Here is a 23,793-nt window from a genome sequence, read left to right as displayed (position 1 = left end):
TTTAGATACAGAAAAAGTATATAGTAATCAAATGCAATGAAGTATATATATGTATTGTGCGGTTTGATTATCATATGCTATTGACTTAGATATTTATGTTCCATACAATTAAATCTTACTAAAACAATGTTGCAATCGATTCTTGCAGCTATGAGCGAGGTGTCATTAGTTTTTTATAAACATGGCATCAGAGGACGATGAGTGTTTCCAGCTTGTGAACCGTCAAGAGTACGCAACATTTCTGTTCCGCGCGCTTAGAGAGGGCTACCTATCAGTCAACTCGAGGCTGCTCTCGTGTTTTCTCGGTTGCTGATGCTGATGGGGGGACCTTTTCACGTCACACCTTGTCGGTCCTCCCACTCCATATCTAGGAGTATTTACACAGAGATGGAAAAGAGAATTGGCTGACACACAGAGAGGGAGAGAGCGAGAGATCCATGGCGACCTACCGTCCGGAGACGGAGAGCAACACCCTCCTGGCGGACGACTCGATCCTGGAGGTACGCACGCACGCATACCACCAGAGATTGATCTATCAGCTGCTACTACTTGTATCGATAATCATGTTTCATGCAATTAAATTTTATTAAAATATAGGGTCCCGATCTTCATTACATATAGGGCATATTAGACATGCGTCCACATGCCTTGTATGACATAATCAGGAGGCATATCCCACACGGTCATATGTGGGCGAATATTAAGACCCTGTTTGGTTTTAAATAAGTCATCAACTTATAAGTTGAAAAGTGCAAAAAGTGACTTATTTTGCCAAACAGACCCAACTTATAAGTCATAAGTTGCTCCATCCCAACTTAAAACTTACTAGCAAAAGAGTCCGTGCGTTGCAACGGATAAAACAAAATACTACGAGGTTTTTTACTGTACCCTCACACTCCTTACATAGACGTGGGAGTGCCAACAAAGTCTCATCGTTGACTTTAGAGGGTATTTTAGACTTTTTGTCTCCTTAGTTCAGGTATAATGTTAAGATTTTTCACTTGATCTAATTTCCTAAACTAAAAATCTCATCCGATCAAGAGCACGTCGCCTCCTCTGATCATGCACAATGACGGTTGTCGCATCCTCCGAGAGGAATCGACAACTTATCCGCCGAGGGGATCCCGTTATTCTTGGCTTCACCCACAGCTTAATTGGCGGCTGCATGTTGATCATAACCCTTAATTAATATAGAATTAATGATCTAATCCTAGATTACCAAATTACCTCTGAAGTGGTGATACTCCGCACCTTTTAGTGGTAGTACTTCAAGACATCTATACTGGAGTATCAAATAATCATATCCATCAAAATAGAGCAAATGAAGGGTTTATATTCATTTGAGGCTACCATAAAACAACTCACTACTAAAATGGAGTGGGCCGAAAAAATTGCATTGGCAATTGTAAGAAGTAAACCAAAAATGTAAAATGACCAAAAGCCCAAATAATACATTTGCTTAGGGCATTTACGACCACACAATGGGCAAATTTGGGAGTCCGATCAGTGCACGGGTGAATACACCTTGAACCCCTATTTCCTGTGGACGCAACCATGCTTCCCATTTTTTCCCGTTCTTTTTTCTATTGAGGGTCGGGTCGGGTTACCTCTCCCCCCCCCTCTCTCTTGTCCAGGCAGTGGCCGGTTTTTCTGTCCAGAATTTATCTTTTTTCGTTCTCTTTATTGCCTAGACAGTGATCGGGTGATCCGCCCAAACGTTCGGATAGAATTTGACGGGACCGGTTGTAGATGCTCTTAGTAAGTAAAAAATCGCTGTCGGGTGAGAAAGCAAGCTGAACAACGTTGCATGGAACTGCCATCATTGAGATTTTCAATCCATTTTCCTATAGTGGTTAAGCAGGAGTTGAACAGAGTGGGGCGTCGGAGAGACCGGTCTCCATGAAGCCCGTTTTACCGAAAAAAATCATAATATACTTTAGAGTTTTAAAAAATATCATTTTTTTATATAAATACATATGCATGGTCGTCAAGTATGTAAAATGTTTGATCAGGTAATTCGATTATTTGCATGCTACACAAAAATGATGAATATCTGGCCCAAAAACAACAAAGACAAAGCGCATTTTAATCTGTGTATTTATCTTTTTTTAATATGTTACATGAGAGCATATATGTTCATGGAAACTTGTACGTGTGTAATACAAATACACATATATGTATATACTTTTTTTCAGAGTTTTTTTCAATTTGTGAAAATAATTTTGGCTGAAAAAAATAAAGAGATATGTGGACCTCGGTCTCTCGCTGCTTTTTCGGAGTTGAACAATGGTACATAAAATTGCCGTCGTTGAGATCTTCAATCAAATTTCCTATAGTAAAATCATCCTCTGACAGAAGCGGTAAGGGAAGATTAATTACTATTTGTAGCAGGAGAATAATTAGAAAATTGACAAAATAATCAAACAAAACTCAAACAAACACCAAAAATGCAAAGTCCACCACTATGTTGCACAGTTTAGAGCATCGTATATCACCACACTTGATACTTGTTGACGATACAGTTTATAACGCATGTTAAGAAATGCATCAGGAGCTCATATTCTCCGTGCATGGCCTCAGCCAAGACTACGATTGAGGAACAAAAATAAAAGAAGGCCCGATCATCAGTAGATTAAAGTAAATGCATGTGAACAAATATAAAATTACCAGAGGTATATTCTACCATGAATAAAAAAGACCCGATCGATCTGAATGGCTACATCTTTTATGGCTTGGTGAAAACAAGGGAGTACACATGCACACACCACAACTGTTCCTGATCTGAACCACGTCCTCCTTCACCTCGCCCCCTCGTCTCAGCGCCTCCCATCTGAAGCACCTCACCGCCTTCACCCTTGGCCTGCATGTAGCTTTGGTAGGCGATCACGGCGCACTTCACGAGCAGGCCCTCCTCGTCAACACATCACCGTGGCAGTGGATTTGATTGCGCCCAGGGCCTGCGCCCGTAGCGGCCGCCTCGGGCTCCAAGCTCGTCATTGCGTACTAAGCCTGAAGCCAAGTGCACCGGACCATGCAAGCATTGCATCCCGATCAAATCTCTCTTTTTTCTTTTCTCATCATCCGATCCGATCCAATCTCTTCATTTGTTTTCTCATCGTCGACGATCACCGGGTTGCCGGACACGGCGAGGGTGATCTCGTACGCCAGGCTCCGGTGCTCCTCGTCGAACACGAGCTTGGCCGGAGTCATCTTGGCGACCACGCCGGCGTGGCTCTCCACCTTGGCCTCGTAGACCGCGTTTGCGTCGCTGCCGACGTTGCTCAACACCCGGTGGTAGGTGACAGAGTCCTTGTACGACGAGAAGACGGCCGTGAAGGCCGGGTAGTTGAGGTCGCCGGAGCGGGCGGGGCTTCTTCGAGCAGTCAGCGATGGAGCCGTCCCTGGTGAAGACGGCGATCTGAGATGGCGTGTAGCCGAGCGTGCAGAGGAAGCCGATGTAGTCGGTGGTGTCTGTTGTTGAAATTTGGAGGTGGGCTTTAGCCCCATTAGAGAATTTCAGAAAAATCTTCAAGGGCCCACGTAGGTGGTGGCATGACAAGGTGGTGGGAGTTTAGTCCCACCCCGCTAGTGGAGGAGAGTTTGGACCCCTTTATAAGGGTCTCTCTTCCACATGCTATTGGAGAGTGAGAAGAGAAGGTGCCCTCGCGCACTCCTCCCCCGCCGCCGTCCGCCTCGTCACGACCAAACGGCTAAGAATCTGGCAGATCCCTTTACTAAAGGGCTATCACGTGTTGTGATAGATAGTGCATCGAGGGAGATGGGTATGAGACCCACATGAGTTGCCATGGTAGTAACCCAACCTATATGATCGGAGATCCCGTGAAGTAGACCTGGGAAAACAAGCCAGTGGTAAACTGAGGAGAGTAACTTTACTAACCCACTCCGTTGGAGATGCAATACTCTCGGATACTGGAATGTGTTAGCTTGACTGCTGGTCACAGTCTATGAGGTTTGGGTGATCTCTAGTAAACTCATGAATAGGCCAGGAGTGTGACTAATATGCTCCACCCGAGGGGTCACCTTCGGCAGTCTAGTACTAGTAAGACTTGTGGTGAAGCTCCTTTACGCCAAGCTGACAATTCAAGGCATAGTCCATTGTTCAGTTGTAAAGGAGTGTAACTACTTGTTCTAGGTGAAGCTCAACCTTAGTAGGTCTTCACTGAAATGCTGGTATATTAAAACAGTGATTGGAACGAGGGAACACGATGTGCCCTTGAGATCTGGTGGGGGATTGTTAAAATTTGGAGGTGGGCTTTAGGCCCATTAGAGAATTTCAGAAAAATCTCCAAGGGCCCATGTAGGTGGTGGCATGACAAGGTGGTGGGAGTTTAGTCCCACCCCGCTAGTGGAGGAGAGTTTGGACCCCTTTATAAGGGTCTCTCTTCCACATGCTATTGGAGAGTGAGAAGAGAAGGTGCCCTCGCGCACTCCTCCTCAGCCGCCCGCCTCGCCACGCCACGCCTCGTCACGACGCGCCGCGCCGCGGGAATGAGCCGAGCCGAGCTCATACCTACGCGCTTATTTTTGCCGGTCAGGAACGGAGAATACGTAACGGACAAGGCACGATCTGAGACGTCGGATCGTGACTGTTACCGACTCGGACGTGGGCTTGGCCCACGTCTCTCCACCCAGCCGCCTTTATAAGCACGCGATCGCCTACCCTAGCCGTCACGAAAATCAGATCACATCTGCCTCACGCGTTCGTTCCTTGAACTGCTGCTGCCGCCGGCGACTCCGTCCCGTTTACCGCGTACACGGTCGACGGGAGAGCAGGCCTCCGAAACCTCGCCTCTTCGGTTCCTGTACGGGAGAGGGGCGATTAGGTTTTTGGGGAGCGATCACGCGACTGCTCGCCTCCGTCCGTCTGCTTCGTCTACGTCCGCGTCGCCCTCGTCATCGCCATGTCTTCACCAAGCGAAGCTGACCGTCTCCGCGAGGAAGCCGAGAAGAAGACGGCAGAGGATACTGCCGTCGCCGCCGCTGCTGCTACGGCCAACTGGCCGATTGGAGGGTATGACTCGTTTATCCTCATGTTTGTCTTTATCCTAGCAGTACTACTTGTTTGCATAGATGTATCCACTATATGCGTAGTATGTGCTAGGTTAGCTCAAGATCAGTATGTCATTAGTCTAGTCAATGCCATGCTAGTTATTGTTTCGTGGATTAATATACTCGGAAAATTGCCTATTTACTCAACAATCCAAAAACCTAATGTTTGTAGGAATTTTTCGAGTAATGGTTTTGCTGCTGCACTGAAACCGGATAAGTTTACCGGTACATTTTTCAAGCGCTGGCAAACGAGAACCACCTTATGGCTCACGGCTATGAACGTGTTCTGGGTAGCCGGTGTCACTCCTACGGAAACTATCACTCCTGAACAGGAGAAGATGTTTAAGGAGGCCACCGTCCTATTCCTTGGAGCAGTCATTAGCGTGATCGGAGATAAGCTGGTTGATGCATATTTACATATGCATGTTGCCAAGGACTTGTGGGAGGCGCTCGAATCTAAATTCGGGGCCACCGATGCTGGGAGTGAGATGTATGTTATGGAGCAGTTCCACGATTACAAGATGGTTGACAACCGTTCTGTATTGGAACAAGCTCATGAGATAATATGCATAGCTAAGGAACTTGAGGTTCTTAAGTGCAATTTGCCGGGCAAGTTTGTCGCGGGCTGTATAATTGCTAAGCTCCCTAATTCCTGGAGGAACTTTGCTACTACTCTGAAACATCAGAGGCGTAAGTTCTCAGTAGAGGACATCATCGGCCATCTGAGTGTTGAGCAGAACTCGAGAGCAAAGGACTCCAATAATGGAGTCGAGGTAGTGAAATCTAAGGTACCTGACGTGAAGGTCGGTACAATAATGGAGTCGAGGGATGCTACATTCTTTGAGGATATATTTCCCATGAGAGATATGCAAAGCACTTCTGGACAGGAGTCGGAGATAACTCCTGAACCTGCCATTCCTATGGAATACTATGAACAAACACATGATGAAAATCCTGAGGAGGATGACGAGGAAGCCCGTGGTAGGGGCAAGAGACAAAGGACTGCAAAGACCTTTGGTGATGATTTCTTCGTATACCTCGTGGATGATAATCCCACTTCTATTTCAGAAGCGTATGCTTCTCCAGATGTTGATTACTGGAAAGCTGCGGTCCGTAGCGAGATGGATTCCATCATGGCTAACGGGACATGGGAAATCACTGATCGTCCCTATGGTTGCAAACCATTGGGATGCAAGTGGGTGTTCAAAAAGAAGCTTAGGCCCGATGGTACGATTGAAAAGTACAAGGCTAGGCTTGTGGCCAAGGGCTATGCCTAGAAAGAAGAAGAAGATTTCTTCGATACTTATTCACCTGTGGCTAGACTGACCACCATTCGAGTACTACTCTCGTTGGCGGCCTCTCATGGTCTTCTCGTTCATCAAATGGATGTTAAGACGGCTTTCCTGAATGGAGAGCTAAATGAGGAAATCTATATGCAACAGCCAGATGGCTTTGTGATAGAAGGTCAGGAAGGAAAGGTGTGTAAGTTGCTGAAATCTTTATATGGTCTGAGACAAGCACCTAAGCAATGGCATGAGAAGTTTAATACAACTCTGACTTCTGTTGGCTTCGTTGTTAATGAAGCTGACAAATGTGTATACTATCGCCATGGTGGGGGCGAAGGAGTTATATTGTGCTTGTATGTTGATGACATACTGATATTTGGAACCAACCTCAAAGTAATTGAGGAGGTTAAGTCTTTTCTGTCTCAAAACTTTGAGATGAAGGACCTTGGGGTGGCTGATGTTATCTTGAACATCAAGCTGTTGAAAGATGATGAGGGTGGGATTACACTTCTGCAATCCCACTATGTTGATAAGATTTTGAGTCGCTTTGGATATTCAGACTGCAAAATTTGTCAAACATCATATGATCCTAGTGTGCTTATTCGAAGGTTTAAAGGCACAGCTATAGATCAATTGAGATTCTCTCAAATTATCGGTTCACTTATGTATCTAGCTAGCGCAACGAGGCCTGACATCGCGTTTGCTGTGAGCAAACTTAGCCGGTTTGTTGCAAACCCGGGCGATGTTCATTGGCGTGCTGTTGAAAGAATTATGCGCTACTTGAAAGGTACTGTCCACCACGGGCTTCACTATACGGGATTCCCATCGGTACTTGAAGGGTATAGTGATGCGAATTGGATCTCTGATGCTGATGAGATGAAGGCCACTACTGGGTATATGTTTACTCTTGGAGGTGGTGCTGTTTCCTGGAAGTCTTGCAAGCAAACGATCTTAACGAGATCGACAATGGAAGCAGAATTAACAGCATTAGACACATCTGGTGTCGAAGCAGAATTTCCTCGAGATCTTTTGATGGACTTACCTGTGGTTGAAAAGCCGGTTCCGGCTATCCTTATGAACTGCGATAATCAGACGGTTATTGTTAAAGTGAAGAGTTCAAAGGACAATGTGAAGTCCAACAAACATATAAGAATGAGATTGAAGTCTGTCAGACGTTTGAGAAACTCCGGAGTGATAGCGTTGGATTATATCCAAACGGCTAAGAATCTGGCAGATCCCTTTACTAAAGGGCTATCACGTGTTGTGATAGATAGTGCATCGAGGGAGATGGGTATGAGACCCACATGAGTTGCCATGGTAGTAACCCAACCTATATGATCGGAGATCCCGTGAAGTAGGACCTGGGAAAACAAGCCAGTGGTAAACTGAGGAGAGTAACTTTACTAACCCACTCCGTTGGAGATGCAATACTCTCGGATACTGTATGGTAGGATGACTACTGTCTTAATGTGTTCTAAAGCTTATATGTAAGCAAGATGCTGCCCAACAGAGCGATCTTTGGAGGAACACACCTATATGAGCTTGACTGCTGGTCACAGTCTATGAGGTTTGGGTGATCTCTAGTAAACTCATGAATAGGCCAGGAGTGTGACTAATATGCTCCATCCGAGGGGTCACCTTCGGCAGTCTAGTACTAGTAAGACTTGTGGTGAAGCTCCTTTACGCCAAGCTGACAATTCAAGGCATAGTCCATTGTTCAGTTGTAAAGGAGTGTAGCTACTTGTTCTAGGTGAAGCTCAACCTTAGTAGGTCTTCACTGAAATGCTGGTATATTAAAACAGTGATTGGAACGAGGGAACACGATGTGCCCTTGAGATCTGGTGGGGGATTGTTGAAATTTGGAGGTGGGCTTTAGGCCCATTAGAGAATTTCAGAAAAATCTCCAAGGGCCCATGTAGGTGGTGGCATGACAAGGTGGTGGGAGTTTAGTCGCACCCCGCTAGTGGAGGAGAGTTTGGACCCCTTTATAAGGGTCTCTCTTCCACATGCTATTGGAGAGTGAGAAGAGAAGGTGCCCTCGCGCACTCCTCCTCCGCCTCCCGCCTCGCCACGGCACGCCTCGCCGCGCCGCGCCGCGCCGCGGGAATGAGCCGAGCCGAGCTCATACCTACGCGCTTATTTTTGCCGGTCAGGAACGGAGAATACGTAACGGACAAGGCACGATCCGAGACGTCTGATCGTGACTGTTACCGACTCGGACGTGGGCTTGGCCCACGTCTCTCCACCCAGCCGCCTTTATAAGCACGCGATCGCCTATCCTAGCCGTCACGAAAATCAGATCACATCTGCCTTATGCGTTCGTTCCTTGAACTGCTGCTGCCGCCGGCGACTCCGTCCCGTTTACCGCGTACACGGTCGACGGGAGAGCAGGCCTCCGAAACCTCGCCTCTCCGGTTCCTGTATGGGAGAGGGGCGATTAGGTTTTTGGGGAGCGATCACGCGACTGCTCGCCTCCGTCCGTCTGCTTCGTCTACGTCCGCGTCGCCCTCATCATCGCCATGTCTTCACCAAGCGAAGCTGACCGTCTCCGCGAGGAAGCCGAGAAGAAGACGGCAGAGGATGCTGCCGCCGCCGCCGCTGCTGCTACGGCCAACTAGCCGATTGGAGGGTATGACTCGTTTATCCTCATGTTTGTCTTTATCCTAGCAGTACTACTTGTTTGCATAGATGTATCCACTATATGCGTAGTATGTGCTAGGTTAGCTCAAGATCAGTATGTCATTAGTCTAGTCAATGCCATGCTAGTTATTGTTTCGTGGATTAATATACTCGGAAAATTGCCTATTTACTCAACAATCCAAAAACCTAATGTCTGTAGGAATTTTTCGAGTAATGGTTTTGTTGCTGCACTGAAACCGGATAAGTTTACCGGTACTTTTTTCAAGCGCTGGCAAACGAGAGCCACCTTATGGCTCACGGCTATGAACGTGTTCTGGGTAGCCGGTGTCACTCCTACGGAAACTATCACTCCTGAACAGGAGAAGATGTTTAAGGAGGCCACCGTCCTATTCCTTGGAGCAGTCATTAGCGTGATCGGAGATAAGCTGGTTGATGCATATTTACATATGCATGTTGCCAAGGACTTGTGGGAGGCGCTCGAATCTAAATTCGGGGCCACCGATGCTGGGAGTGAGATGTATGTTATGGAGCAGTTCCACGATTACAAGATGGCTGACAACCGTTCTGTATTGGAACAAGCTCATGAGATAATATGCATAGCTAAGGAACTTGAGGTTCTTAAGTGCAATTTGCCGGGCAAGTTTGTCGCGGGCTGTATAATTGCTAAGCTCCCTAATTCCTGGAGGAACTTTGCTACTACTCTGAAACATCAGAGGCGTGAGTTCTCAGTAGAGGACATCATCGGCCATCTGAGTGTTGAGCAGAACTCGAGAGCAAAGGACTCCAATAATGGAGTCGAGGTAGTGAAATCTGAGGTACCTGACGTGAAGGTCGGTACAATAATGGAGTCGAGGGATGCTACATTCTTTGAGGATATATTTCCCATGAGAGATATGCAAAGCACTTATGGACAGGAGTCGGAGATAACTCCTGAACCTGCCATTCCTATGGAATACTATGAACAAACACATGATGAAAATCCTGAGGAGGATGACGAGGAAGCCCGTGGTAGGGGCAAGAGACAAAGGACTGCAAAGACCTTTGGTGATGATTTCTTCGTATACCTCGTGGATGATAATCCCACTTCTATTTCAGAAGCGTATGCTTCTCCAGATGTTGATTACTGGAAAGCTGCGGTCCGTAGCGAGATGGATTCCATCATGGCTAACGGGACATGGGAAATCACTGATCGTCCCTATGGTTGCAAACCATTGGGATGCAAGTGGGTGTTCAAAAAGAAGCTTAGGCCCAATGGTACGATTGAAAAGTACAAGGCTAGGCTTGTGGCCAAGGGCTATGCCTAGAAAGAAGAAGAAGATTTCTTCGATACTTATTCACCTGTGGCTAGACTGACCACCATTCGAGTACTACTCTCGTTGGCGGCCTCTCATGGTCTTCTCGTTCATCAAATGGATGTTAAGACGGCTTTCCTGAATGGAGAGCTAAATGAGGAAATCTATATGCAACAGCCAGATGGCTTTGTGATAGAAGGTCAGGAAGGAAAGGTGTGTAAGTTGCTGAAATCTTTATATGGTCTGAGACAAGCACCTAAGCAATGGCATGAGAAGTTTAATACAACTCTGACTTCTGTTGGCTTCGTTGTTAATGAAGCTGACAAATGTGTATACTATCGCCATGGTGGGGGCGAAGGAGTTATATTGTGCTTGTATGTTGATGACATGCTGATATTTGGAACCAACCACAAAGTAATTGAGGAGGTTAAGTCTTTTGTGTCTCAAAACTTTGAGATGAAGGACCTTGGGGTGGCTGATGTTATCTTGAACATCAAGCTGTTGAGAGATGATGAGGGTGGGACTACACTTCTGCAATCCCACTATGTTGATAAGATTTTGAGTCGCTTTGGATATTCGGACTGCAAAATTTGTCAAACATCGTATGATCCTAGTGTGCTTATTCGAAAGTTTAAAGGCACAGCTATAGATCAATTGAGATTCTCTCAAATTATCGGTTCACTTATGTATCTAGCTAGCGCAAAGAGGCCTGACATCGCGTTTGCTGTGAGCAAACTTAGCCCGTTTGTTGCAAACCCGGGCGATGTACATTGGCGTGCTGTTGAAAGAATTATGCGCTACTTGAAAGGTACTGTCCACCACGGGCTTCACTATACGGGATTCCCATCGGTACTTGAAGGGTATAGTGATGCGAATTGGATCTTTGATGCTGATGAGATGAAGGCCACTACTGGGTATATGTTTACTCTTGGAGGTGGTGCTGTTTCCTGGAAGTCTTGCAAGAAAACGATCTTAACGAGATCGACAATGGAAGCAGAATTAACAACATTAGACACATCTGGTGTCGAAGCAGAATTTCTTCGAGATCTTTTGATGGACTTACCTGTGGTTGAAAAGCCGGTTCCGGCTATCCTTATGAACTGCGATAATCAGACGGTTATTGTTAAAGTGAAGAGTTCAAAGGACAATATGAAGTCCAACAAACATATAAGAATGAGATTGAAGTCTGTCAGACGTTTGAGAAACTCCGGAGTGATAGCGTTGGATTATATCCAAACGGCTAAGAATCTGGCAGATCCCTTTACTAAAGGGCTATCACGTGTTGTGATAGATAGTGCATCGAGGGAGATGGGTATGAGACCCACATGAGTTGCCATGGTAGTAACCCAACCTATATGATCGGAGATCCCGTGAAGTAGGACCTGGGAAAACAAGCCAGTGGTAAACTGAGGAGAGTAACTTTACTAACCCACTCCGTTGGAGATGCAATACTCTCGGATACTGTATGGTAGGATGACTACTGTCTTAATGTGTTCTAAAGCTTATATGTAAGCAAGATGCTGTCCTACAGAGCGATCTTTGGAGGAACACACCTATATGAGCTTGACTGCTGGTCACAGTCTATGAGGTTTGGGTGATCTCTAGTAAATTCATGAATAGGCCAGGAGTGTGACTAATATGCTCCACCCGAGGGGTCACCTTCGGCAGTCTAGTACTAGTAAGACTTGTGGTGAAGCTCCTTTACGCCAAGCTGACAATTCAAGGCATAGTCCATTGTTCAGTTGTAAAGGAGTGTAGCTACTTGTTCTAGGTGAAGCTCAACCTTAGTAGGTCTTCACTGAAATGCTGGTATATTAAAACAGTGATTGGAACGAGGGAACACGATGTGCCCTTGAGATCTCGTGGGGGATTGTTGAAATTTGGAGGTGGGCTTTAGGCCCATTAGAGAATTTCAGAAAAATCTCCAAGGGCCCATGTAGGTGGTGGCATGACAAGGTGGTGGGAGTTTAGTCGCACCCCGCTAGTGGAGGAGAGTTTGGACCCCTTTATAAGGGTCTCTCTTCCACATGCTATTGGAGAGTGAGAAGAGAAGGTGCCCTCGCGCACTCCTCCTCCGCCGCCCGCCTCGCCACGGCACGCCTCGCCGCGCCGCGCCGCGCCGCGGGAATGAGCCGAGCCGAGCTCATACCTACGCGCTTATTTTTGCCGGTCAGGAACGGAGAATACGTAACGGACAAGGCACGATCCGAGACGTCTGATCGTGACTGTTACCGACTCGGACGTGGGCTTGGCCCATGTCTCTCCACCCAGCCGCCTTTATAAGCACGCGATCGCCTACCCTAGCCGTCACGAAAATCAGATCACATCTGCCTCATGCGTTCGTTCCTTGAACTGCTGCTGCCGCCGGCGACTCCGTCCCGTTTACCGCGTACACGGTCGACGGGAGAGCAGGCCTCCGAAACCTCGCCTCTCCGGTTCCTGTATGGGAGAGGGGCGATTAGGTTTTTGGGGAGCGATCACGCGACTGCTCGCCTCCGTCCGTCTGCTTCGTCTACGTCCGCGTCGCCCTCGTCATCGCCATGTCTTCACCAAGCGAAGCTGACCGTCTCCGCGAGGAAGCCGAGAAGAAGACGGCAGAGGATGCTGCCGCCACCGCCGCTGCTGCTACGGCCAACTAGCCGATTGGAGGGTATGACTCGTTTATCCTCATGTTTGTCTTTATCCTAGCAGTACTACTTGTTTGCATAGATGTATCCACTATATGCGTAGTATGTGCTAGGTTAGCTCAAGATCAGTATGTCATTAGTCTAGTCAATGCCATGCTAGTTATTGTTTCGTGGATTAATATACTCGGAAAATTGCCTATTTACTCAACAATCCAAAAACCTAATGTCTGTAGGAATTTTTCGAGTAATGGTTTTGCTGCTGCACTGAAACCGGATAAGTTTACCGGTACTTTTTTCAAGCGCTGGCAAACGAGAGCCACCTTATGGCTCACGGCTATGAACGTGTTCTGGGTAGCCGGTGTCACTCCTACGGAAACTATCACTCCTGAACAGGAGAAGATGTTTAAGGAGGCCACCGTCCTATTCCTTGGAGCAGTCATTAGCGTGATCGGAGATAAGCTGGTTGATGCATATTTACATATGCATGTTGCCAAGGACTTGTGGGAGGCGCTCGAATCTAAATTCGGGGCCACCGATGCTGGGAGTGAGATGTATGTTATGGAGCAGTTCCACGATTACAAGATGGCTGACAACCGTTCTGTATTGGAACAAGCTCATGAGAGAATATGCATAGCTAAGGAACTTGAGGTTCTTAAGTGCAATTTGCCGGGCAAGTTTGTCGCGGGCTGTATAATTGCTAAGCTCCCTAATTCCTGGAGGAACTTTGCTACTACTCTGAAACATCAGAGGCGTGAGTTCTCAGTAGAGGACATCATCGGCCATCTGAGTGTTGAGCAGAACTCGAGAGCAAAGGACTCCAATAATGGAACAATAATGGAGTCGAGGTAGTGAAATCTGAGGTACCTGACGTGAAGGTCGGTACAATAATGGAGTCGAGGGATGCTACATTCTTTGAGGATATATTTCCCATGAGAGATATGCAAAGCACTTCTAGACAGGAATCGGAGATAACTCCTGAACCTGCCATTCCTATGGAATACTATGAACAAACACATGATGAAAATCCTGAGGAGGATGACGAGGAAGCCCGTGGTAGGGGCAAGAGACAAAGGACTGCAAAGACCTTTGGTGATGATTTCTTCGTATACCTCGTGGATGATAATCCCACTTCTATTTCAGAAGCGTATGCTTCTCTAGATGTTGATTACTGGAAAGCTGCGGTCCGTAGCGAGATGGATTCCATCATGGCTAACGGGACATGGGAAATCACTGATCGTCCCTATGGTTGCAAACCATTGGGATGCAAGTGGGTGTTCAAAAAGAAGCTTAGGCCCGATGGTACGATTGAAAAGTACAAGGCTAGGCTTGTGGCCAAGGGCTATGCCCAGAAAGAAGAAGAAGATTTCTTCGATACTTATTCACCTGTGGCTAGACTGACCACCATTCGAGTACTACTCTCGTTGGCGGCCTCTCATGGTCTTCTCGTTCATCAAATGGATGTTAAGACGGCTTTCCTGAATGGAGAGCTAAATGAGGAAATCTATATGCAACAGCCAGATGGCTTTGTGATAGAAGGTCAGGAAGGAAAGGTGTGTAAGTTGCTGAAATCTTTATATGGTCTGAGACAAGCACCTAAGCAATGGCATGAGAAGTTTAATACAACTCTGACGTCTGTTGGCTTCGTGGTTAATGAAGCTGACAAATGTGTATACTATCGCCATGGTGGGGGCGAAGGAGTTATATTGTGCTTGTATGTTGATGACATACTGATATTTGGAACCAACCACAAAGTAATTGAGGAGGTTAAGTCTTTTGTGTCTCAAAACTTTGAGATGAAGGACCTTGGGGTGGCTGATGTTATCTTGAACATCAAGCTGTTGAGAAATGATGAGGGTGGGACTACACTTCTGCAATCCCACTATGTTGATAAGATTTTGAGTCGCTTTGGATATTCGGACTGCAAAATTTGTCAAACATCATATGATCCTAGTGTGCTTATTCGAAAGTTTAAAGGCACAGCTATAGATCAATTGAGATTCTCTCAAATTATCGGTTCACTTATGTATCTAGCTAGCGCAAAGAGGCCTGACATCGCGTTTGCTGTGAGCAAACTTAGCCCGTTTGTTGCAAACCCGGGCGATGTACATTGGCGTGCTGTTGAAAGAATTATGCGCTACTTGAAAGGTACTGTCCACCACGGGCTTCACTATACGGGATTCCCATCGGTACTTGAAGGGTATAGTGATGCGAATTGGATCTCTGATGCTGATGAGATGAAGGCCACTACTGGGTATATGTTTACTCTTGGAGGTGGTGCTGTTTCCTGGAAGTCTTGCAAGCAAACGATCTTAACGAGATCGACAATGGAAGCAGAATTAACAGCATTAGACACATCTGGTGTCGAAGCAGAATTTCTTCGAGATCTTTTGATGGACTTACCTGTGGTTGAAAAGCCGGTTCCGGCTATCCTTATGAACTGCGATAATCAGACGGTTATTGTTAAAGTGAAGAGTTCAAAGGACAATATGAAGTCCAACAAACATATAAGAATGAGATTGAAGTCTGTCAGACGTTTGAGAAACTCCGGAGTGATAGCGTTGGATTATATCCAAACGGCTAAGAATCTGGCAGATCCCTTTACTAAAGGGCTATCACGTGTTGTGATAGATAGTGCATCGAGGGAGATGGGTATGAGACCCACATGAGTTGCCATGGTAGTAACCCAACCTATATGATCGGAGATCCCGTGAAGTAGGACCTGGGAAAACAAGCCAGTGGTAAACTGAGGAGAGTAACTTTACTAACCCACTCCGTTGGAGATGCAATACTCTCGGATACTGTATGGTAGGATGACTACTGTCTTAATGTGTTCTAAAGCTTATATGTAAGCAAGATGCTGTCCTACAGAGCGATCTTTGGAGGAACACACCTATATGAGCTTGACTGCTGGTCACAGTCTATGAGGTTTGGGTGATCTCTAGTAAACTCATGAATAGGCCAGGAGTGTGACTAATATGCTCCATCCGAGGGGTCACCTTCGGCAGTCTAGTACTAGTAAGACTTGTGGTGAAGCTCCTTTACGCCAAGCTGACAATTCAAGGCATAGTCCATTGTTCAGTTGTAAAGGAGTGTAGCTACTTGTTCTAGGTGAAGCTCAACCTTAGTAGGTCTTCACTGAAATGCTGGTATATTAAAACAGTGATTGGAACGAGGGAACACGATGTGCCCTTGAGATCTGGTGGGGGATTGTTGAAATTTTGAGGTGGGCTTTAGGCCCATTAGAGAATTTCAGAAAAATCTCCAAGGGCCCATGTAGGTGGTGGCATGACAAGGTGGTGGGAGTTTAGTCGCACCCCGCTAGTGGAGGAGAGTTTGGACCCCTTTATAAGGGTCTCTCTTCCACATGCTATTGGAGAGTGAGAAGAGAAGGTGCCCTCGCGCACTCCTCCTCCGCCGCCCGCCTCGCCACGGCACGCCTCGCCGCGCCGCGCCGCGCCGCGGGAATGAGCCGAGCCGAGCTCATACCTACGCGCTTATTTTTGCCGGTCAGGAACGGAGAATACGTAACGGACAAGGCACGATCCGAGACGTCTGATCGTGACTGTTACCGACTCGGACGTGGGCTTGGCCCACGTCTCTCCACCCAGCCGCCTTTATAAGCACGCGATCGCCTACCCTAGCCGTCACGAAAATCAGATCACATCTGCCTCACGCGTTCGTTCCTTGAACTGCTGCTGCCGCCGGCGACTCCGTCCCGTTTACCGCGTACACGGTCGACGGGAGAGCAGGCCTCCGAAACCTCGCCTCTCCGGTTCCTGTACGGGAGAGGGGCGATTAGGTTTTTGGGGAGCGATCACGCGACTGCTCGCCTCCGTCCGTCTGCTTCGTCTACGTCCGCGTCGCCCTCGTCATCGCCATGTCTTCACCAAGCGAAGCTGACCGTCTCCGCGAGGAAGCCGAGAAGAAGACGGCAGAGGATACTGCCGCCGCCGCCGCTGCTGCTACGGCCAACTGGCCGATTGGAGGGTATGACTCGTTTATCCTCATGTTTGTCTTTATCCTAGCAGTACTACTTGTTTGCATAGATGTATCCACTATATGCGTAGTATGTGCTAGGTTAGCTCAAGATCAGTATGTCATTAGTCTAGTCAATGCCATGCTAGTTATTGTTTCGTGGATTAATATACTCGGAAAATTGCGTATTTACTCAACAATCCAAAAACCTAATGTCTGTAGGAATTTTTCGAGTAATGGTTTTGCTGCTGCACTGAAACCGGATAAGTTTACCGGTACTTTTTTCAAGCGCTGGCAAACGAGAACCACCTTATGGCTCACGGCTATGAACGTGTTCTGGATAGCCGGTGTCACTCCTACGGAAACTATCACTCCTGAACAGGAGAAGATGTTTAAGGAGGCCACCGTCCTATTCCTTGGAGCAGTCATTAGCGTGATCGGAGATAAGCTGGTTGATGCATATTTACATATGCATGTTGCCAAGGACTTGTGGGAGGCGCTCGAATCTAAATTCGGGGCCACCGATGCTGGGAGTGGGATGTATGTTATGGAGCAGTTCCACGATTACAAGATGGTTGACAACCGTTCTGTATTGGAACAAGCTCATGAGATAATATGCATAGCTAAGGAACTTGAGGTTCTTAAGTGCAATTTGCCGGGCAAGTTTGTCGCGGGCTGTATAATAAATAAGCTCCCTAATTCCTGAAGGAACTTTGCTACTACTCTGAAACATCAGAGGCGTGAGTTCTCAGTAGAGGACATCATCGGCCATCTGAGTGTTGAGCAGAACTCGAGAGCAAAGGACTCCAATGGAAAAGCGGTGGAAAGCTCTTCTGCTGCCAATATGGTACATTAGAGGAACTTCAATTCTCACAAGCCCAAGGGAAAGAACTCTGTCCAACAGAATACCGACTTCAAGAAGAAGGGGAAGAAGCCCTTCAAGAAGAATAAGAAGGGAGATGGCTGCTATACTTGTGGTTCAGAGGAACATTGGGCGAACAAATGCCCAAACAAGTACAAGAAGCCGGCGCGGGACTCCAAGTCTGCAAACATGATTGTGGGCAACAATGAAAGTGGTGCATCTGGGTACGGTAATTTACTTACTGTATTTACAGTTTGTCAGTCCACCGATTGGTGGGTGGACACGGGTGCAAATATTCATGTGTGTGCTGACTTATCATTGTTCTCTTCTTATCAGGCCACCGGTCGCGGGTCCGTATTGATGGGGAATGGCGCGAGTGCTTCTGTTCTTGGTGTTGGCACGGTCGATCTGAAGTTTACTTCGGGAAGGATCGTGCAGCTGAAGAACGTGCAGCATGTCCCCGCCATCAAGAAGAATCTCGTTAGTGGCTCCCTTCTGTGTAGAGAAGGGTTTAAGTTGGTGTTCGAGTCTAATAAAGTAGTAGTTACGAAATATGGACTTTTCGTTGGAAAAGGTTATGAATGCGGAGGATACTGCCGCCGCCGCCGCCGCTGCTACGGCCAACCGGCCGATTGGAGGGTATGACTCGTTTATCCTCATGTTTGTCTTTATCATAGCAGTACTACTTGTTTGCATAGATGTATCCACTATATGCGTAGTATGTGCTAGGTTAGCTCAAAATCAGTATGTCATTAGTCTAGTCAATGCCATGCTAGTTATTGTTTCGTGGATTAATATACTCGGAAAATTGCCTATTACTCAACATCTTTGTCGTACACCAGCCCCGGGTTGAGCGCGCTGTTGGGGTCCACGTGCCCGGCGCCGCGGACGAACGGCATCAACTGGGTCCCGGTGGCCAGGTCCTTGATGATCTCCCCGGAGTTGTCCAGGTTGTACGCCGTGGTCATGAGTGCCGACTTGACCGCCGCGGGGCTCCAGTCCGGGTGCGCCTGCCGGAGCAGCGCGGCGAGGCCGCTCACGTGCGGGCACGACATGGACGTCCCGGAGATGATGTATTGATGTTGAACGGGACGCGCCTTGGGTCGATCTCGAGGTCGGTGGGGGAGGCCTCGCCGGTCCATGCCGCGAGTATGTTGACGCCGGGGGCTGTGACATCGGGCTTGAGGATCTCCGCCGTGCGGTACTGGGGGCCCCGGCTCGAGAACGCCGCGACGCACGGCGCAGACGGCGACTTCCCGATGACTGTGCCGTGGAAGACGATGGTCGTCGTCGATAATGGGTCGGTCTTGACGTAGTGCCTGATCTTGTCGCCGAACTTCTGCCCCACCATTGTCGCTGGGATGAGGTGGGAGTCGACGATGAGCTCCTCGCCGCTCTCCTCCGTGTTGGCGAGAATCATGCCGATTCCGCCGGCCTCCCCGACGGCCGCGCCTTTGTCGACACAGGTGTTGCCTCCGCGCTCACAAAGGACTATCTTTCCAGCGACCTTGTCCTTGTCAAGCTCGCCCCTGCCGCAAAGCCGGGAGCCACAGTCCATGGCGTACACGACGGGCAGCTTCGTGGAGTTTAAGGGGTCCCCGGCGTAGAGCGACACGCCGCCGTACACACTGCCTTCGCTGAGAATCGCGTCGGCGGGGAACTCCCACCACGACGTCTGACACGGCGCCGGACGCGGCGGGGAGGAGCCCGGCTGCGCTGCCGCTGCTGAGGCGGAGGAACTCCGCGGTGTGGGTTGTGCGTGGATGGGAGACGTGGGTGGGGGTCCGCAGGACGAGACGTGCGTGTGTGGGCTTGGTGCGTGCGTGGAGGAGGAGGTTACGAGGAGATGCGTTTTCAGGTGGTGCAGAGGTTTTGTTTTTTTTGGCATGTGAACCCAATTTTATGTATTTAATCGATTGGTTTAAGGAGGGATGGAAAAAATCGGTGGAACTATGTTAGCGGTGGGGGATCTGTCGTGGTTGAACCATCACGACGACGGCAGATCCCCCTTTAATAGTAGAGATAAGTCACCCACTTTTACATGGAAAGGTGACTTATAAGTCAGATGACAATCAAACAGGCGTGACTTATAAGTCATTGATTTTAAGTCACCTGACTTATTGAAACCAAACAGGGCCTAAAACTGTTCAAATGTGTGGATGCAGCTACTACGTGCCACATGCCCAACAACTATTACTCATCTCTATTACGCGCGTGTGGCACGAAATAAATATGTCCACCCGTTCTGAAACAGCCATGTTAGTTACACGCGGGACGACACTTTAGTTACCCCAGAGATGACAATTTTAGTTACCAGGGATGGCAAATATAGTTATAAAAGCATAGCAATTTCTCTATTTTAGTAAACTATAGTTGTCATGTCTAATTAACGGTAATTGTCGGTGTAATCAAACAATATTTGTCATGTGTGGTTAACTACTTGTCCTATGTGATCAAACAATTGTTGTCATGTGTGATTAACTAGTTATCACGTGTGGTTCAATCATAGTTGTCATGTAAGGTTAATCATAGTTGCGACATGCGTTTATCTAGTTGCCACGTACACGCAACTGCAGTTGCGATCTAGCGATGAGTTATAGTTGCAATATATGTTTACCTAGTTGTCATGTACTCACAACTGCAGTTGTCATCTAGCAACGTACGAGCGTCGTGTCGGTAAAGAACAGTTCACCCACACGCATGCTGACTAGATGCTGCCTGTGTGGGCGGAAACTCGTTCGCTTACACGACGCAGCTGACAACTGCACGTTGCGGGTTGTGTGGATAAATTCTTCAACATCCATACATGATGATGCCTACGTGACACACCAAAATTATCAAAATTCGTTGTCACAGTTCACGTGTAATCAAACGTTGTCAAAATTTGTGCAAAACAGAATCAACTTGGATCAACGCATGTGGGCAAAACGCAAACATATCACATGTGTGTAGGCTTTAAAATATATATACTGCAATCAGTTATGATAAGGATATACGCGGGGTATAATCTGTTTTTTCTTTAAACAGGACATGAGAGGACGATGGGTGTTTCCACCTTCCGAAGAGTCAAGAGTACGCACCATTTCTTTTCGGTGGGCTCAAGATCAATCGGTGGCACATGCGTGCTTGGTGAGTGAGTGTGTGCTCCGCTCTCTATCTATCTATCAATCAACTAGAGGAAGGTAGAGGATCCTCTCAATCCAATGCCCTGTACGTATGGCCAACCTCTCATATGGTGTTTTCTCGATAGCTGCTGGTGTGACCTTTTCACGTCACACGTTGTCGATCCTCCCACTTGCATAATTACAGCAACACACTCCTGGTACGCACGCCTCTCCCACCCGGAGAGTTTGAGAAAGAGAGGGCGAGAGAGAGAGCGAGTTCCATGGCGACCTACCGTCCGGAGACGGAGAGCAACACCCTCCTGGCGGACGACTCGATCCTGGAGGTACGCACGCACGCAGACCACCACATCTATCAGCTGCTACTACTAATTTTGCACCCCACACATATGATGCAGTACGTGCTGGAGACGACGGTGTACCCTCGGGAGCACCAGCGCCTGCGCGAGCTCCGCCTCATCACGCAGCAGCACGCCAAGTACTACGTCGCCCATCGCCTTGCGAGCAGCATATATACATATATATGGTCTGAGCTCGATCTGTTTACGCCGTGTCCTGTGTTGCTGCTCGCCTCTCCAGGTCTTTCATGAGGTCGTCGCCGGACCAGATGCAGTTCTTCTCCGTCCTGCTCAAGCTGATCGGCGCCAGCAACACAATCGAGGTCGGCGTCTTCACCGGATACTCACTGCTCACCGCCGCTCTCGCCCTCCCCGCCGGCGGCAAGGTCCACTCCGTCTCCGTCGTCTCCTTCTTTCATGCATACACCACTCCACCCAGCCATCCTGATACCATCCGGAACGTACGTGCGTGCAGGTGGTGGCGATCGATGCGAACCGGGAGTACTACGAGCTGGGCCGGCCGGTGATCGAGAAGGCCGGCGTCGCGCACAAGGTGGACTTCCGGGAGGGCGACGGGATCGCGGAGCTCGACGAGATCCTGTCCGAGGACGGCGGCGCCATGGCCGGCACGTTCGACTTCGCGTACGCCGACGCCGACAAGCTGCAGTACGCGGGGTACCACGAGCGGCTGCTGCGCCTGGTGCGCGTCGGCGGCGCCATCGCCTACGACAACACGCTCTGGGGCGGCTCCGTGGCCATGCCCCGGGACAAGCCGGGTAGCTCCGAGTACGACCGCCTGGTGCGTGACAGCCTCGTCGGGTTCAACGCCGCCGTCGCGGCCGACGACCGCGTCGAGGCCTGCATCGTCCCCATCGCCGACGGCGTCACGCTGTGCCGCCGCGTCAAGTGAAGCGGTGGACGTTAGTACGATTCCACCGGTCCGTGTTAGATATCGATCGAGTCGAGTAATATAATTTCCCTACGGAGCTCCAAGTATTTATGTTCAAACGTGGCCGTGGTGATGTTCAAGGTGCTCTTTATGCTTGACTGAGTTATTTCCTCTAAATAAGATTAAGCATTTACTTGAGCTTGCACGCAGTTTGTTTGGTGACGGCTAAATGAAAAGCAGCCAGAGCTGGTAGAAGCTGAGAAGACAAAAAGCCTGTTTGGCAAAGATGGTGAAAACCTGAAATGCCATGTATACTGTAGATGTTATTTGAACATTCATTTATTAGTTTATGTTGTATTATGGCTGAAATAACATGTTTAGTACCTAGTTTAGCCAAAGATAGTGGTGTAGATGCCTTATAAAAAGTGGTGTAGATGTTCTCATGTTGACCGCACAAGTAAAACTCCTTGTAATAGAGATTATTACTCTCTCTTCTCCAATTATGGAGCGCCATGCAAGCAACTATTATGTGGGCTTGCTTTCTACTGGCTCATTTGTGACATATTGTAGAAGACGTTATTTCATCTTCAAGACACCAAATGATCGTCCAATGACGTTTCAAAGTGAAGAACCAGCATGGCTAATTATTTTTTTGTTTTTCCAACTTGGTTGACGACCTCATTGAAACTCTGGCATATGGTACTGTGTCCTCCTGAATGGAGCTAGATATGCGGTCTCAACAAGATAATATGTGCCTAAAAATTTTAATTGTTAGTGCAAGGCAATGGAAACAAGATAATATTAGGTAAGAATAGTGCAAAAGCTAACGTGCAGCCGTGCAGGTTGATGTCGAAAACAATCCACATAATTGGTCAATGTATCTTGAAAATAACATTTTATATGTGGGCAGGGGCGAATTTACCGTCCGGGCACCCTGGGCACGTGCCCGGGCTCGACGACGGCGATTTTCTAAACTATAGCTAGCTTTCCAAGGTATTATATACATAGAAATCGTTCAAAAATGGTCATATACGATAGAAAATACGTGCAGTGTTTAAACTGGGCCTGCCTGGGTGTTTTTCATACAGTTTGCGCCTTACCTTTGTGGACAACGTGTATTACATGGGCCAGGTACAGCCACAAGGACTAGTTAGATCGTTAGAAAATCAGTTGAATCCATCAGGTTCCTGTAGACGTCTACGTACAGCTGCACACAAAGCCATAAACGCGAGACGTAAAGATCGGCTGCAACGGTTGAGCCAATATAGCGTGGGCGTGACCTAGCTACTGCGTAACCGCTGTGACTGCGAGCCGGCGAGGCGGACCGCCGGATTATCGTCGGACAGGCAGGAAGATCGCAAGGCCTTGGCTATAACTCCGGCGGCGGCGGGCGACGGTCAAGATCGGAAGCGCAAGCGCTTGCTCCAAGGCGGAGGATCCTCTAGTACCGGTGTAAATACTACTCCGCCTCCCAGCAGTGTACCACCAACAATTATGTCTAGCGGCAAGCGGCAATTAGGTGAGTTAATCTCTCTAATTTGTTCAATCTCAATGAAAAAATTATAATTTGTTAATGTGGTGTATTTGTAGGTTCCCTTATGTGCACAACCATGAACATTGGAGATTGGACTATTATGGTCAAGACATCCAAAGGTTTGATTATGTGTCTAGTGCTTAGCGAGTTATTTGCTG

General features: G+C 48.0%; 1 protein-coding gene and 1 pseudogene across 3 annotated transcripts; one reads left to right on the top strand and one right to left on the bottom strand.

Annotated features, from left to right (window-relative positions):
- Positions 1-412: 412 nt before the first annotated feature.
- Positions 413-22,304, top strand: LOC123409879 (tricin synthase 1-like). Of its 3 annotated transcripts, none has more exons than XM_045102752.1 (4): positions 413-500; positions 21,273-21,352; positions 21,454-21,598; positions 21,688-22,304. In XM_045102752.1, the coding sequence occupies exons 1-4, from the start codon at positions 438-440 to the stop codon at positions 22,120-22,122; spliced, it is 723 nt and encodes a 240-aa protein (XP_044958687.1). In that variant the 5' UTR covers positions 413-437; the 3' UTR covers positions 22,123-22,304. The 3 variants fall into 3 exon arrangements, with proteins under 3 accessions (XP_044958687.1, XP_044958684.1, XP_044958685.1); XM_045102749.1 differs by having other exon boundaries at positions 413-530; positions 21,225-21,352; XM_045102750.1 differs by lacking the exon at positions 413-500 and adding an exon at positions 21,087-21,200.
- Positions 3,052-19,640, bottom strand: LOC123410641 (annotated as a pseudogene).
- Positions 22,305-23,793: the final 1,489 nt, after the last annotated feature.

The sequence above is a fragment of the Hordeum vulgare genome, chromosome 7H, assembly GCF_904849725.1.
Source record: "Hordeum vulgare subsp. vulgare chromosome 7H, MorexV3_pseudomolecules_assembly, whole genome shotgun sequence".
Lineage (NCBI taxonomy): Eukaryota > Viridiplantae > Streptophyta > Magnoliopsida > Poales > Poaceae > Hordeum > Hordeum vulgare.
This window is presented reverse-complemented; position numbering and strand designations above follow the sequence as displayed.

Coding starts and splice junctions, on each gene's coding strand:
- LOC123409879 (XM_045102749.1), top strand. CDS start 438: ATGGCGACCTACCGTCCGGAGACGGAGAGCAACACCCTCCTGGCGGAC. Junction 531..21,224: donor ACGCATACCACCAGAGATTG/ATCTATCAGCTG, acceptor GCAGACCACCAC/ATCTATCAGCTGCTACTACT. Junction 21,353..21,453: donor ATCACGCAGCAGCACGCCAA/GTACTACGTCGC, acceptor TCGCCTCTCCAG/GTCTTTCATGAGGTCGTCGC.